Source organism: Perna viridis, chromosome 3 (genome assembly GCF_037379345.1).
Source record: "Perna viridis isolate PV_CMFRI_1.1 ecotype Kerala chromosome 3, ASM3737934v1, whole genome shotgun sequence".
NCBI lineage: Eukaryota > Metazoa > Mollusca > Bivalvia > Mytilida > Mytilidae > Perna > Perna viridis.
Genome location: NC_142447.1, coordinates 56671443 through 56688702, shown reverse-complemented (window position 1 = coordinate 56688702; position 17260 = coordinate 56671443). Strand labels below are relative to the sequence as shown.

The window sequence follows — 17260 nt, the reverse complement described above, 5'->3', positions numbered from 1 at the left end:
GTTTTGATATGGCGTTAAAATGTTGGGTTTTCATAAAGTTTGAACGGTGTACTTTTGAAATACTATCAATATTACCCGTATTTCACCCTTCAAATAAAAACATCATTCCAAGTTAATTAATTCCATTATAGGAAGAATTTTTATTTCCATGTAATCGTTTGCATTCTCGGATGCCGATATAATTTCTCAAGTCATCTGAAATTTATCTGTAGGCCCGAGCATATACGTGTACCGGTATTTCTATAGACGGACGGACATACACAATATAAGTGGCATGTACCTGTATATGACATTTTCTGGTTAGGTGGGTTTAATGCAGAATAAGAAAACACTCGAGAAATCGTGATGCAGGGTTGCCAACACTGCCAACAAGGATAACGTAATAAATTCAAGTTGGTGCAAAAAATATAAAATATAGTATTGGTGTAAAAACTGTAGCTAATGAACCAACAGGGAAAACATTGCTGATGTCATTATTGCTGTCCTTAATCAATTTAACGGCAGCCCATTATTAGGGAAGTCATAACAACGAATCTTCTAAATAAACTTCTTTCTTATCATGTACAGCCGTAATTTAATCATACCATAACCGAACTTGATTTTGATATTAACCGTACAGCCAGTATCTCATTAATAAACACATTCTTAATGTTAACTGTCAACTAAAAATCATTAGTTATCAATAAAACTTTGCATATCGCGTACTATAAAATCAGATCTATCATTTAAAGCAAAATTAGTTCACTCATTTGCTCCTAGACTTCCCCTGTAGTCTAAAGTCTTCCTAGATCTTCTCCGATCATTAATTAGTACTACCCTCCTGGTTTATTGGACGTTTGATTTATATTGCTTCCGGTCCTCCACATCATCGCAAACATGTCAAACACTGAAGTCGACGAATTATTTGAAATAAGAACAGCGTTTTACACGGGAAATTACCAGTTATGTATAAATGAAGCCCCAAAGCTTAAGGTAATATGAAACAGATATAATTTAAATAGCTGTAACTCAGTTTGATATGCTTGTACATACCAAGTCAGGATCATAATATTAATAATTTGCGGTACCAGCTTCTCCGGTGGTGTAATATCTATTTTGCCAGATTTGTTTTGAACTTGACTTGATTATGAATCGGATTAGTGTTCGGTAATTTTGTTGTTTCCCTTATTTATTGATAGAGATCGAAATATGGGGATGGATATGGTACTCCCACAACGTACATGTAACTAATAATAGGTTGGAATTCGTTCCTCCATACCCCAGCCTTTTACTTCTGAGCGCCATATTGCATTATGCTTGTTCTGACATTCTTTGAAATCGGCAGAATTATAGTAAATTATTTACCATTTAAAATGTATTAGTTTTTCTTTACCATAACACAGGCGAAGGGGACTAAACTGAAGAAAAAGAAATAACCTACCTGATGAGAAAATCCAGCAATCCTGGAAATCGTTTGTAAATGCAGTTTAAATGAATTTCGTATTTGGTTTTTAGCTTTTTGAGTGTGTAATTCCATTTGATAAAATTATGAATTTTAACATTTGTGAAACGAACATATCAAATTCACCAACGAATTGTCTTTAACAACTTTAAGTTCGTTTTGTCAAAAATATATTATATTCTGTAAAATTAGTGACCTAATTCAAAATTGTTGGTCATTTTGACAACTATCTTTATTACAAATGTTTTCTAGGTATTTAACAAATATTAAGGATTTTTATTGCTAGATTTCTGGTAGGTTAAACTTCTTTTATGTAAATGAAAGACTTAATATATTTTAAAACGCATGTTTAGCTTATTCACATTTGCAATGGCTTTCAACGTGTCAGATGCTAGAAGTTAAGATGGCACCAAGTCAGAAAACAGCTTGCCAGACAACCTCTATCATTGCTGGATTAAGGGATACAGAAGCGTCAGCAGTGGGATGAAATCCAGAAACACGGCCTTCAAAGTTCAAGTTCAAAAGCTTTTTTTAAATTGGTACATGTAAAACATTACAACACAAGCTCTAATGAGCTTTTAAAACCAACATATTATGAGGAAGGTGAAACCTCAAACGCTCTTGGAGAAACAATATTTCAAACGCTGAAGTCCTTTCATAATTTTTGTCGGCCTTGTTATTATTAACTTCCAAATTGTTAAAATGTGTCATGATATATGGTTTTATTGTCTTTTTGCAGTCTCCTATTGTCTAGCCAGAAATATGTATGGGCCAACAGTGCTCGAGCTACTTGAGAAAAACAGGGGGAAGTGACTTCTCTTTCAGAGAGACACTAGGGAGAAGTGAACGTGGTCGTGCATCATTTACTAATGCTTTTTAAAATTATGTGTTTATGTTACTTACATGCACACAATATAAGCAAGCATTTGTATGTATTCATTTTCTTTTATTGAGATAAATATTACTTTTTCTTTAAGCTACATATGTAAGTAACTAAATATTTTGGACAAAATGAAATCAGCCTGCTGACTGAATGATTGACTGTATCATATATTCATGAAATTGAATTTATAATCTATACCTTTACCCCTTACCAAATTTATTACAGCAATATTAATATGTGATTGAACAAAGCAAATCTTCTCACACTGCACTGTCCTTTTGATTTTGTCTTTTTTTAGTAGCACTAGAATAGAAATTTTCAGGCAGTGACATTCTGTTGGTATTTTCATTTTGTTCGTTTTTTTTCCTGATCCCACTTATTCTATAATGATTTCTTGTTCAAAATATCCAATCTTTTGATTTAAGTTGACCAAGAGTATCAATAATCATGTAAAAATTTTATTGCCGACAAATCAAGACTGAAACTTTATTGACACATATTGTAGCGGTCAGTATGAACTCGTCTCAAGCTTAAAAATTTTTCTGTTGAAGTGGATAATTAATTGTAATGTTATGAAACATGATGATCAAAAGGAACACTTCAGGTTTTCTAACGAATTGTCAATTGAAATAATTTAACTTAAGTCCAAAGAACCCACACAACAAATTTGCATGTTTCGTAATGAAATGTGAACAGTAAAACATGAATTATCATAAGCAGAAGTGAAGAATGTTCATTCTGTACCCTTACTTAAATGTTTGAAACAAAAAGCTGATTAAAATACTTGCTTATAACCGTTAATTCGATAGATTTTGAAAATTTTTATGTTTTATTTTCTCGAACGGGTGCCATTTTTGTTTGAATTGTTATCGGAAGAACGATAACTCTGGTCAAAATACCGCTAAAAGATGGAGTACAGTCCCGATCACAGGTGATGTCTAAAAATGAGAGGGCGACTTCACTTCGCTTTTGGTGTTGTCTGAGGGCGAAGTGAGTGACTCCAGGGCGACTATTTAGCCCGAATTGCCCAGTAGCGTGAGCCCTGGGCCAAAATGTCTAGCTTTGGTAAGCAATAGTGGTTTGTCACGGTTTGAGTTGTCAGGTATTGATTTGTAAAACATTTGGGTGCCATGTTATAACCATCCCTATCTTAAAAAAGCTCAGATTCAAATTGTAGTTAATCATCAAAGCTAGATTATGTTTCCTAGACTGGTGTAGTCCCTAATTGCATTTTCCAAGTATACGAAAATGAAGCTGCCTTATACATTTTTTTACTTTTACATGCACAAACCAGATATTGATGCTTTTTTTTTCCATAAGTATGCAGGACCCAGTTGATAATACAGTCATTTAAGCTCCTTTGGGAGCATATAACTGAAACATTAATACACATAAGACATACAGTATTAAATACATACAAAGCTGCAAAACAAGCAAAAGAGACAGATCATACAAGTATGTCCATGACCTCCATGGTGCTGCACCATATGTTTCTTTCCTTGAGACAGATCATACGTGTATGTCCATGACCTCCATGGTGCTGCGCCATGTGTTTCTTTCCTTGAGACAGATCATACATGTATGTCCATGACCTCCATGGTGCTGCACCATGTGTTTCTTTCCTTGAGACAGATCATACATGTATGTCCATGACCCCCATGGTGCTGCACCATGTGTTTCTTTCCTCATACATGTATGCAAATTTCTCCATGACTTCCATGGTTCTGCCCCATGTGTTTCTTTCCTCATACATGTATGCAAATTTCTCCATGACTTCCATGGTGCTGCCCCATGTGTTTCTTTCCTCATACCTGTATGCAAATTTCTCCATGACTTCCATGGTGCTGTACCATGTGTTTCTTTCCTTGCGCAGTGAATTAAAAATGAGTGCCATGTGTTAGTTTGGTGTGCGCCATGTATTCAGATTAATATTTGCATCATGCATTGCAAATCATCATTGATTTCCCAATTACTCTAGCCTATTATCTCCCATATCTGGCATAAATCAATATGATTGGCATGTGTGGTTGTTCTAAAGGTAGTACAATGTTTTGATTCGTCATTTCCAGGGATTAATGTGTTTGGGAGTGAAACACGTGGATAAAGAAATCTTGGATGTTAAATTGGTGATTGTCACTCTTGGCAAAATCAAAAGATTCAATTAAGCTGAATGATTTCTACTGTTTTATTTAAATGAATGAAATTTGATAACTTTTCATTTAATAAAATATAGGAAGTATCAAAAATTTAATTCAATTTGACAAACATCAATGTAATTGGAGAGGGAGTAAGACGATCTTAAATTTATGCAACATTGTCTTAATGACCTCAGCATTTATTGGACACAGAAAAGCAATCCAAATTGCTTTACCTTTTTGAAAGGTTGATGGACTCCCAGAACTCTAAAAGATTGTCTAATGACACAGATTTGGACGAAAGCAATGTTAAACTGTTAAAGTTCTTGTGGTAAAATTATAAAGAACTTGTTTAATGGTATCAACAAATTGACCACACGTGCAGTGATTTTAACTTCTCTAGAGCTGTGATGATTAGATTACCTGTATACATAATAAAATAATTATTAGTAATAAGCTTGATGTTTGTTTAAGTAATTTCACTAATGATGCTTTTAATTGAAATGGTTGATATTGCTGAAAATGAAAAATAAAAAAAAAAAAATAAAAAACTGATAGAATAAGGCAGGAACACAAACAAAAAGATTAAAGATAACAAGTTGCAAAACATTATCTGTGAAAATTAAAAGTAGAAATAATAAAGGACAAAAAAATATATTTAGATAAAAAGAAAAAGAAAAAAAAAGATGATATCATGAAATTAAGCTGATGATAGGTTTAAAAACTCAAAAATAATCAGTCGTTATTAGATAAATGACAGAAACTGAAAAATTAGTTGAGGTTACCAGTATGTTGATTGCATCACTAGGGTCACCTGTGTGTCCTATATGGCTTCACAAGATTAAAGAGTAATTACTATAAAAGTAAATTATTAATATGGGGTAGGCATTGCCTAAATCAGGGAGAACCGTGAGCTTTACCATACATTTATTCCCACGGTCTGTGCAAGACTTGTAAAAATGATAAAAGACATTACAAAGGTGGGGGGGGGGTGGTCAACCCGGATGACAATTTTTGCTTTGCAAGTGCAATATTTTTATTTATATTTCAGCAGAAAGCAAAATCAATATTTCTATTTGAAAAGCTGTCTTTTTAATTAATTCAAAAATTCACAGGACACTGCAAATTCAAAACAAGAAAATGATTGCCTTTCCTATCTTCGAAAAATTATGCTTCGATTTTGATAAAATAATCTGAGTTACATTTTTTTCCGAGGTGGGTTAGGTGCTTGGTAACAGCAACAGTGGAACAGCGGAGATACATGTACCTACATCCATGGGTTTCCTGTAGTTTTATAAACATAACGTTCACTCCTTTAAATAAGTAAAACAAATTAGAAAAGAAAAGATGAATTTATTTTTAATGAAACGTAATCTTAACCTATATTTTTTTATTTGTTTGAAGGAAATGATGAATTTTCTCTGTAAGGACAGTCACTTTTTGTTACTTTGTTAGTATATTGGGGAACCATAAGGGAAAATTAGAATGCACACATAATAACAGTAGAGCTCACACTGCTTAATGGCGCTCGCTATTAAACTATAGTTAGCATTATGCCAGTATGTATTGACTATGAAAATTAAACTTTGTTAATAATTGTACACTAAACTGAAGTAGGTGGGATGTTAAAATACTGAAAATCCAGTAACCTTATTATTTTGAAAGAGAAACAGAACATAATTTGTCATTATATACAAATAGTTATATTTGTTTCAGCATGTCATTTAACTTATTGTCAGGTCTTCCACATTTCCCTCAATCTATCTAAAGATTGTTCTTCCAAGGCCAATCTATTAACAATAAAAAAAGGACCAGTTTAACCTGATTGTGCTGATTTAACCAGACTGGGTGCCTATTTAACATGACTGGGTGCCGATTTGACTATGGTGCTGATTTAACCAAGTGCCGATATAAATAGAATTCAGTAATAAAGTCCATGACTGAAACAACCTATTACTATGGGTTGCATAAATTTTTTTACACACAAAATTTTATGGTACTACCTTTGGTACAGTTTCTATTGGTGTCACAAGACATAATTTTGTCAGCACCTTATGATAAATGAAAGGATTTGCAGCCATGATACACTTTCGGAAATTTTGCCCTTTCTCTTTGAAAAAGACTATTTTTAATTTCTGGGCAAATCTGCACATGTCTGTTTAAAAATAACTCATTTAAAAGTCATAAGCTGGCATTCCCTAAGGTTGTAGTTTTCCAAAATCAAAGTAATTGAAATTAAGAATTTGTGCCATCAGTTGTTTGTAAAGATATCACCTATGTTCTCCATAATAGACCAGTTTTCTTGTGTTGACAACCAGAACAAATTGGAAGATTCATCTGAATTATCAAAGTTCTGACAAGTGCTAGAAATTTATATAAAATTCAGATTGAGGTTTTACATTTGGTTGGATAAATATTTAAACAATAAAAAATGAAAAATGTTCATTTTGTTGACTCTTTGACTTAGTTTGAGTAGACTCGCATGCTGAAAACCCATTTTCAACTGTCTTGCTGATTTTTTTTCGAATCCATACATTATTATATTATCATTTTTTGAACTTCTCTACATTGGGAAACTGGTCAATAGAATTTCTGTAAAATTTGTGTAAAGGTTGCCTGTCTTGCTTTCTTTCAGACTGTTTTTGTTACTTTTAAACAACTAAGATTCCCATTTTTGGGCTAATTATCTCCCCATGAAAGAGGCATTGTTGGTACATGTTGGTAGTTTTATCATTTGAGGAGAATGGATTTTTATTTATTTATTTTTTTTTGACAACTTGTTTGAACTACATTGTTGTGGATGTAGTAATTTTCTTTTTATTTATTTATTTTTTTTTGACAACTTGTTTGAACTACATTGTTGTGGATGTAGTAATTTTCTTTACTGATGGTTAAGGGCAAAAAGGGAAAGATTATAAAAATATGCTCCATTATTAGTGTGATCTACCTTAAATTAGAATTTTTTATCTTTGTAGGAGAAAAACTGCTTTAGACAAATGAATTAGCAAATAAGCAAAGCACTGCTGGAGCGACAAAAAAACAGTTTTTTATTTATTAAAGCAACACTTATGTTAAAAAGTTTAAAAGCTGTTCATACAGTAGTATAACCTGTGCAGTTTTCTCTTTTTAAACAATCTTCATAAGTTATATATTTTTATTACAGACTAACAATCCTAAGTCTAAAGTTGAGAAGGATGTTATCATGTATAGAGCATATATTGCTCAAAGGAAATATGGGGTTGTATTAGATGGCATCAATGCTGCACATCCAGATGAAATGCAAGCTGTTAGAATGTTTGCTGATTACCTCTCAAACCAGTCCAAAAGGTTTGTGCATGTATTATAGATTTCTGATTTCTGAGAAGGGTGAAAAATATCAAAATAGTTAATGTAGATTGGCAATTTGTTTAAAAAAAATTATGGCAGGTGGAACATACCTCTTCTGAAATGAAATAGTCATTTCTTTTTTTCCCTTTTAATTGCATTAAGATTGTTTTTATACAATAAATGTCTAAATAAATTACTACATGTATGAACTTTAATTTTCACCCACTTCACAACTTAACATACTTAATGAGTATCATGTTTACCAGTAGATAGGCTTCATGTACTTTTATTTTGTACCTGTCACTCTGTTCAACATAATTCAACAAACTTTAATCCGTATTTTGTATTTATATTAATAGGGATGCTATTGTTAGAGACCTTGATGGTAAGATGAGTGCTAATGTAGATATAAGTAACACAACATTCCTTGTAATGGCTGCTTCTGTATACTATCATGAACAGGTATGACCATTTAATCATTTTAACTCATTATAGTGGTCTGAATATTCTATCTGTGTATATTTGATCAAACATAAGGGTATTTAGTTTTGAGTTCTCCAGCTAGAAATTCAAAGGGGAGGGCACCAGTGGAGGAAAAGGCAATTTGCCAGCACTCCACAATATTGTAGAACTGCCTAATTTTGGTATTGTAATCTGATGCTTTGTAACATTTATCACTTTAAAAAATTGTCAAGCATCTGAAAATCTATATATCTAGAAATAGGTCAAGCCAAGGCCTTCAGGATGCAGGAAAAATTTTCTGGAAAAAAATTACCCACAGCATATAGGGTTACCATAGAAACCATGCAAAAATATGCGAAAATTTGCAAAAAAGTTCATAAAATCAGGTTTAAAAATATCAAATTTCCTGCAAAATATCTGAAATTTTTATTTCATCCCCTGAAACTGTTCAAACTTTTTCCTTCGAAAACCCCTTCCTCATATGGGCATCGCCAGTTAGATTTTGAGCTATTTCACTTTGTAATCCACTTCTTAAATTTAGCATGGTGAAAAATTGACTTACTTTCACTTTCACAATGAAGTCAAATTGTCATTGAAAAAAAGCCCCTTCAACATTGAAAATATATAAAACATTGCAAAATACTTTTAAAAGTCCCCTTTTTTTCAGAAAATGTTTTATCAACAATAGATTCTTCATTTTTAATCACTATAGCAACCGACGGTTTCCATTTATGTCATTTTTCATCCCTAGCCAAAAGTGCGAAACTAAACTAAACTGTGGAGTGCTGGCTTTCTCAAATTTGAGAAGGGCACTTTTTTGCAACACAGCTCTCTTAGGGCTATTTCATAAAAAAGATGTATCCTGGGGGCAGAACGCTCATGATACATGTATTTAGGGATACCACCAATACATTAAAATTAAGATGAATTACATTTGTCTTATGAGCAAAATTAAACTTTCACCCCCACTGAATACATTAATGAATCAAATGCATTCTGCCCCCCCCCCCCCAAAAAAAAAAAAAAAAACACACATTTTGTAATCATTGCATTACTCAGTGCCTTTAGATAGTTGAGGTACCATAATATCAAAACCACTTACCATAAGTCAGACTTGTATTTCATTACATTTACTGCATACCATGAGGTTTAGTGTTTTTGAAAATGTAACAAATGATCAAGATTGCTGCTACCATATTTCCAAAATCATCATTAATTTAAAGAAATTGTATTTCCTAGAACTATTGCAAGCACAACTTTTGGCAAATATACTGTACTTTTGAAAATAATGAGGTAACTGACAATTTGATTAAAAAACTGTAATTTTATAATTGTTTATACATATGGTCCAACACAAAATTGACTGTATTTGTCTAATTAATTGTGCAGTAGAAATTCATCATTATCAAACAAATGATTGGCTATCCATAAAATTGTAATAGATCCAATTGGGATCCAGTCATCATCAGATAACCCTGTTCAGCTGATTGCTTCTGGGCGACTATTTAGCGGGCATAAAAACTTTCCCTTACCTGATTAAACAGCAATTAACACCTTTTGTCAGATTAATGGCTTTTCTAATTAACAAAATGATATTGAGGGCATTTTGGGTCAAGTTAAAAGGGCAGAAGGGCACAGCACCCTTCTAAATTGGGCTAACGAGACTACTGGATTTTAAAATCAACATTATCATCATTTCATGTCACTAATTTTTGTACGACTGCAAAAAATTTGTTGTACTTTTTTGTCTATTGGTATGGCACTGTTGTAGCCATCATCCATAGACACTTGGTTTTCATGTCCATTGGTTTATCTTTAGTTGTGGTTGACCAATTATTATGAAATTTTGATATGATTTTACTAACCACTAAAGGAAGGTTCACATTTAATTTGGAGTTTGTGGCCCCAATTGTTTTAGAATAAGGGGCTAAAAAGTGTAAAAATAGATGTTTTATTAAAAACCCATGTAGAATGTTTGCCTTATTTAATTCTTGTGACAAATGTGTCAGCAGATTTTGATGCACTTTGGACTGTTTTTGAGTTATAAGGGATCAAAGGGGCTACACTGCCAAAAAATCAACTCAACTTTATATTTGGTGCTATTTCAAATTTTTTTTTTATTGGATTCCTTCAAATATCACGTATGGCTTTAATAGTTATAAGGGGTCAAAGGGGCAACACTCCAAAAATTGACTTTATTTTTCCGATTTTCAAAAAAAAAATTGAATTTCAAATTTTCTGCAACATAGTGTCCAAACCTGTTGTTGTGTCCATAATGAATTGTAAGTCCCTTTGCTTAATGTGTCATTAACTAATAATATTGTCCACACTTGCCCCAACTGTTCAAGGTTCAACTCCTGCGTTAGGATCATGCTGTGCTCTACAAAGTTGTTTATTTTTGTATTATTATTTTTTTTAAATTATCATTGAATACATTATGAAATAACAATGTATTTTTCCAAAAGATGCATGTACCAGTAGCTTGTCATTCTTATACTTTTTCAAATGAGTTAATTTCGTATGATTTTTGAATATTTACAACATGTCCTCTTGAAGTCCGACAACCTTCAGCAACTGTGTCATTCACAACTAACTAAGCTTTAGTTCTTAATGGTCTTAATTACTAGATTTTGAGTTAACTATAGTACCCTCAGCATGAGTATATTAAATTTGATATTTTTCATATAAGCAAAAATAAAATTTCAGATTAAGCTCATTTTGACATCAAGTCTTATGTAAAAAAAAATAAACAACAAAATAGATGCATGCATGGTAATCTGACATTTAGATATGGTGATAAAAGATTATTAAATTTGTTTTTCAGAACTATGATGCAGCTTTGAGAGTGTTAAACCCTTCAGATTCTCTAGAATGGTAGGATTTAAACACAGTTCCTGTAAATATTAGGATATTTTTGTCAAGTGGCATCAGATGTAAATTCTGCAAAGTTTTGCTAGTCATAAGGCTTTTTTTTAACAACCATAACAAAAAACATGAGTAATAATGTCATAAACCAAAACATCTACATGTACTTGTGTTGAATTCATACATGTATATATACATGTACTCAAAGGCAATATTTAATGATTCTTGTATACCAATACGTTTATATTGTTGAATGCTTGAAATCGTGGGTTGAGGCAGAGTCATACCAAAGATTTTAGAATTGTTAGCCATTCACTCACCATACAGGAGATTGAGTGATGACTAGTTAGCTCCGAGTCAGAATAATATTTGGTGTGATCTACCAGCAGGCTTCTGTGACCTAGTTATTAAAAATCCATCTCAGTGTATCCAACTCGTACACAGCAGGTATGTTCAAATAATATACATTTTTTGTCCTCTAATGCATTAAATACCTGTATTAGAATGTAAAACTACAATTGGTTGATCAATCAATATTTTTGTCTGTTTTATTTTCAGCATTGCTCTTTCAATACAGATACTACTGAAATTGGACAGAGTAGATTTAGCCAGGTATAACCAATAAGTATTATGATAAGAAGCTGTTTACCCTTTTCATTTTTGTCCACAACCATCCTTAAAAAAAGAGAGAGAATTACAACATTCACAACATTGTAGTTCAAACAAGTTGTCAAAAAAAATTTCAATTTCATAAAGTATCTTCAGGACTGTTTTTGATTTTAACTAACTTTCTTAGGGCACTTGAAGAAACATGTTGGCAAATATCCTAAGTGTTGCAGATTTACTTTGTTTTCCCATCCTTGACATGACATTTTTTTTCTGACTCTTACCTTTGAACAAGAAAGTCCACCCTTGAATATTCTTGCAGGCTAACCATTGGCTGTCATGAATACTAGTGGTAGAATTTTTTTGCTTTAAATGAACATGAGTATTTTCCTCATGCTTTTTTCATGTAAGAAAACAAAACAAAAATGAATTCTAGACATAGGTATACAAGATAAATTAGTGATAAAAACAAAAATGAATTCTAGACATAGGTATACAAGATAAATTAGTGATAAAAACAAAAAAATCTCAGATTTCTTTTTATTTTTGGTTCCTGGTTAAATTTTTCAGTGTGTTTAAAGAATCGACTATAAGGTTCCTACTAACAGTGACTTTCTTTTTAGAAAAGAACTGAAGAGAATGCAAGAAATAGACGAAGATAGTATCTTGACTCAGTTAGCTCAAGCTTGGTTTAATTTAGCAGTTGTAAGTATAAATATATATTAGTGGAAGTCATTAAATTATTAGATGCACCAACAAATCGTGCATGCGTAGACGATCAGTCTTTTGAAATTTAATTTCATGTACAAAAGTTTTTGTTGAGGGCTTGCATGAAAATAAATTGAATTTCACTTAAGAACTGAGGTATCTTTTAACTGTTAATACATTTAACCAGTACTTATATTGAAACATATTTTTAGGGTGGAGACAAGTTTCAAGATGCATACTATATTTTCCAAGAAATGTCAGACAAGCACAACTCGACACCTTTATTACTGAATGGTCAGGCAGCATGTTATATGGCCCAAGGAAAGTATGACGATGCTGAATCTGTTCTACAAGAGGCTATGGATAAGGTAAACTTGTCATATTCCTTGGTATTCCTTTGTGGGAATTGAGCATGTGGTTTTCCAAACATCAACAGGAACAAAAAATTGTAAAGTTGTAGTAAATGAATAACCACACAAGTAATATGATCAGGTGGTGTTTGCAGACCAAAATATCAATTTTAGCTGTGTACTTTCTCAAATACATTTTCGTTAAAATGCAGTATGGAGATAATGCTATGATTTGATGAAAAAGCTAAATTAGCTGTGCTATGTCAACAAGTACCCCGCTACACTGGGATTTATACAACTTTACATGAACATTCACTTTAGTTTTCTTTGTTCTTAAATTACAATTTAGTACAGAAATTCCCTAATCACTTGCTGTTTGTCGTCGTCGGTCCATCTTCGTCGTTCGTTGTCGTCGTTAAGAATTTTTCAAACCTCTTCTCTGACATTGACGAATAGGGTATGTAAGTCTTATTCTAGTTTCATTTTCTTTACCGGAATTTACGACGTAGAATGTACTGAAAGCTGAAGACTGATCTGCATTTTATTGATAACTTCTGGGTACTTGAAACGCTGTATAATGATGCAAAATCTTCTATGTTTTTTCTTGATACTTTTATCATGTAGAAATAGATCTTTTTCATTTTTTATCAGTATTTTTACAAGAAAAGATGTTTTGCCCACAACCAAGCACGTAGCTGCCTTTAGGCAAAAAAGCTTTTGCCTGCACTTTATTTTTCCGATTTTTTTTTTTTGGACATAAAATACATCTAGGAGAGGCATAAATGATGCTCTAAAACGCTATTTCCGCGGAGCTTCGGGGGGGGCTTTGCCCCTCTGGACCTGCTGGGGGCCTTAAGTGGCCTCCAGACCTCCTGCCGTAATTTTGCCTACACTTCAATTTGGCCTCAGCTACACACCTGACAACACTGAACTCAATGCTGTCTAAATAACAAGTCTTCGAACGGTAGACTAGGACCCATTCTAGTGAAATCATGGGGTCACATGATCAGACTTACATACCCTATTGGAACCAAACTTGGTATGCATGTGTCTTGGGGTATCCTGCATAGAACTGATGTGGGGATTTTTGATCCATCAAAAAACATGGCCGCTGTTACTAAAAATAGAATATAGGGGTCAGACATTAGTTTTTTCCTTATTATATCTCCAAAACTGTTAGGATTAGCCAAATTCTTCAATTGCTGAAATGATTCTAATTATAAGGCCAACAAAAGTCTCCAGGGATCAAAGTTGTCAGATGACTCCTTGTAAGAGTTGTTGACATTGAAAGACAACAGTAGCCAATATCTTGAACTATAATAGATAGAAAGAATCTCTCAGTTGCTGAAATGATCCTTATGATAAGTCCTACCAAAGCCTTCTTGAGTCAAAAATTTTGGACAACTCTGTTAAATTTATTGCCCTTGAAAGACCAAATTTAAAAAGGTGAGCGATTCAGACTTCTGGGAGCCTCTTGTTTTTAATTTTTGTATTATTTTTCCTGCCTTCAGGATTCAAACAACCCAGAGACACTTGTAAACATGATTTTGTTGACTCAACACACAGGCAAATCTATTGAGGTATGTACAGCTGTGATGTTAAATTAAAATTTTTACAGATGTTCTACAATCTTTAGATTCACATTTCTTGTCTTTTGGTGGAACTTTTTTGTATTGAATGATGTAAAAAGATTCGTTGTTAGAACATGGTAGATAAAAGCACTACATACTTTAGTATGAAGTGAAATTTTGAAAGGCGAACTCAGAAACGTAAAGCCAAAATATTGTTAGTCTTTGTAATAATTGTTTATTACTGTGGGTTAGTTCTGATTAGGTAGCTCTCCAGGTTGTTGCCTTATCACTCATGTGGAGACTTACAAATGTAACCTGACATTGTGTGCTATTATTTCCATCAAATGCTTTGATAAAATGTCAGGTTTTTTTATAAAGTCTGGGTTAATGTATAAGTTACTCATGCAGCTGTTTGGACCAAATAATTATCTTTTTAAAATACTTTCCTTATATTGTTTGTTTGATAAAATGTCTGTTTTATATAATGCCTAGGTAAATTACCTTCCCTAGCATTTCTTTGTGCATAAAAAAATTGTCTTTTTAAAATATTAACCTTGTATTTGTTGTTCATTCACTGTGTAACAATAATGACATCAGTGCTGTGTTGATTTGCAGATAACAAACCGGTATATATCACAATTAAAAGATTCACACAGAAGCCATCCCTTTGTACAAGATTTACTCCACAAGGTAATCATATATTTTTATGAATCCTCTTCTGATTTTTAGACTGGCTTATTACTTTTCTATTGCCCTCAACATTTAAGGGCAAACCAACTCCCTCTGAACTTTTTAATGAATTTTAGTGGTATAATAGTTCATAATTTATCACTGGAATATGTGGAAGAAGCTGTAATAATGACCTTTTCAAAACGGATAATTTATTTCACTCTTCATTCTACGACTGATTATAAAATTTGTAAACACAACTCATAATTGATTTTTTATGCTATTTTACATTTTCTGTTTTGCATTTTTCAATCATACTTGTAATCTTAGTCATGTAATTCATTCAAATATTTTGTTAGTACAGTGTTTTGTTTTCTCCCTATTTTAGGAAAGTGAGTTTGATAGAATATCAAGGAATTACTCAGCATCAGTTACAGCATAACTTCATCATTTCATCTCATGTAAGTTTAATCTGAATATTTTCATTGTATTTAAAGTGTATCCATCTGACAAACACTGTACCTTCATGTATAATTATAATGTGATATCAAATAAATATGATTGCTTATATCTAAAAATTAAAGTGCAAGGTTCAATGTGTATAAATTGAATTTTTTTTTAGTTTGAACTTCAGTCAACACATGTGCATGTACTTTACTAATTCTTTAGAATTTGATATTTTATGACAGTTTTATACCACTCCACAAATTGAAATGTTTTCCTTGTAGAATTAAAATTTATTTCACTCTTTAATTTACATTTAAAAAAACATTTGTGTGTTTTAATTTGGTTAAGATAGTCATAAGGAAACATTTTCTTTTCTTCAAGTTATCTTCAACACAAATTAACTCTTCCTCAGCATAAAACTCAACATAAAGCTTTCAGTAACTATAAGAATAAATCTTAATTACATTGCCCTGATATCAGCATTACATTGATACTCCTAATGTGGGTTGTAAATTGTTTTCTTCTCTGAGTTTTCTTAAGTGTGAAGATTTTAACATTTATTCTTTCTTTTAGGAGCAGACCAGTCATCTATCTTAAGTTATTTGTCTGATCATCTTTGGAGGATTTTAGATCAAATTTTCTTGAGACGATGAATTACGTACATTCTTCTCGATCGTTGACGCATGAGAAGCTATATTAGAATAACAGTATATCATTGTATTGCTATCATTATAGGGTGCAATTTTATGATAAGATATGTTCTCAATCTGTGGTAATTAGAATGTAATGTTTGGTTTAAGAACTTGTGTAAATTTAAACAGTTGAACTATTTTGACTGTATTTCCTGAGTTTTATAGTCTAATGTTTTTCTGTGGTGATACTATGACTATTGTAATTATATATTTATGTGAATCATTTTACATTACAAATGTGGAAATTTCATTTTGTTGTTATTGCCTTTCTGTCCATGTTTTCATAATCAATGTGCATGACCTGTTCCCCTAGACAGTATCAACTGAAAATACTGCACTTCTATTAATGAGGTATGATAATTTGAGTTTGAAAAACAGAAGAATTTGACAGAATAATTGTTCATAAAAAAATATGTCTAAGTATCCTCACTGCCTGAATCTTCATCATTAAATACAAATTAACATAAAATTAATGATCAACATTCATGAATAGGTTGTTAAATAGTCTGTCTGTCTCTCTTTTGTTTCCTCCATCCCTCTTAGACTGTTGAATAGTTTTCATGGCAAATGGTAGATTACCAGAGATTTCTAATTATTGGTTCCATAGGGTCACATGCATTTTTAGCTAACATTTTTGGTTGAAGTCCTGCCATATTGTTTTTCTAGGAACAACTCAAAACAAACAAAATACACTTTAAACACTGAGTCAAAATATCTGAACCAAGTGTGGATCAATTTTGCAATAATATCTAAACCCAAAGGTAATGACTAATTGTCCTCTACAACACCATCATTATAAAAAATGGTCTCAAGTATATATTCTATTTTATCCATCTACTCCATTCTAAAGAAACTGCCTATGAAATTACCACATAATCCACATGGACAGGGAGCACTGTTTGATAGTAATTTTATTAGAGGTTACTTAAATCATAGAGAAAGGAGAATAATAAGGATATTTCTGTAGTGCTAGTTTTTGCTTTTGTCATGATATTAGCACAAAGTATAATGGTACTTACTTTGGTAAAAGGATGTTTATAACAGGTATCATGATGCTTGTTAATAGGATAAGGCAACAAAAATAAGATGTGTGTTACACCTTTG

At 32.2% G+C, this 17260-nt stretch overlaps 1 protein-coding gene across 1 annotated transcript; it reads left to right on the top strand.

Annotated features, from left to right (window-relative positions):
- Positions 1–816: 816 nt before the first annotated feature.
- LOC148623022 (coatomer subunit epsilon-like) lies at positions 817–16406 on the top strand. The gene is made up of 11 exons (XM_088573475.1): positions 817–972; positions 7623–7786; positions 8146–8248; positions 11073–11122; positions 11672–11725; positions 12343–12424; positions 12640–12795; positions 14289–14357; positions 14964–15038; positions 15406–15478; positions 16038–16406. Exons 1-10 carry the CDS (start codon positions 877–879, stop codon positions 15457–15459), a joined length of 903 nt encoding a protein of 300 aa, XP_088429601.1. The 5' UTR covers positions 817–876; the 3' UTR covers positions 15460–15478; positions 16038–16406.
- The last annotated feature ends 854 nt before the right edge of the window (positions 16407–17260 follow it).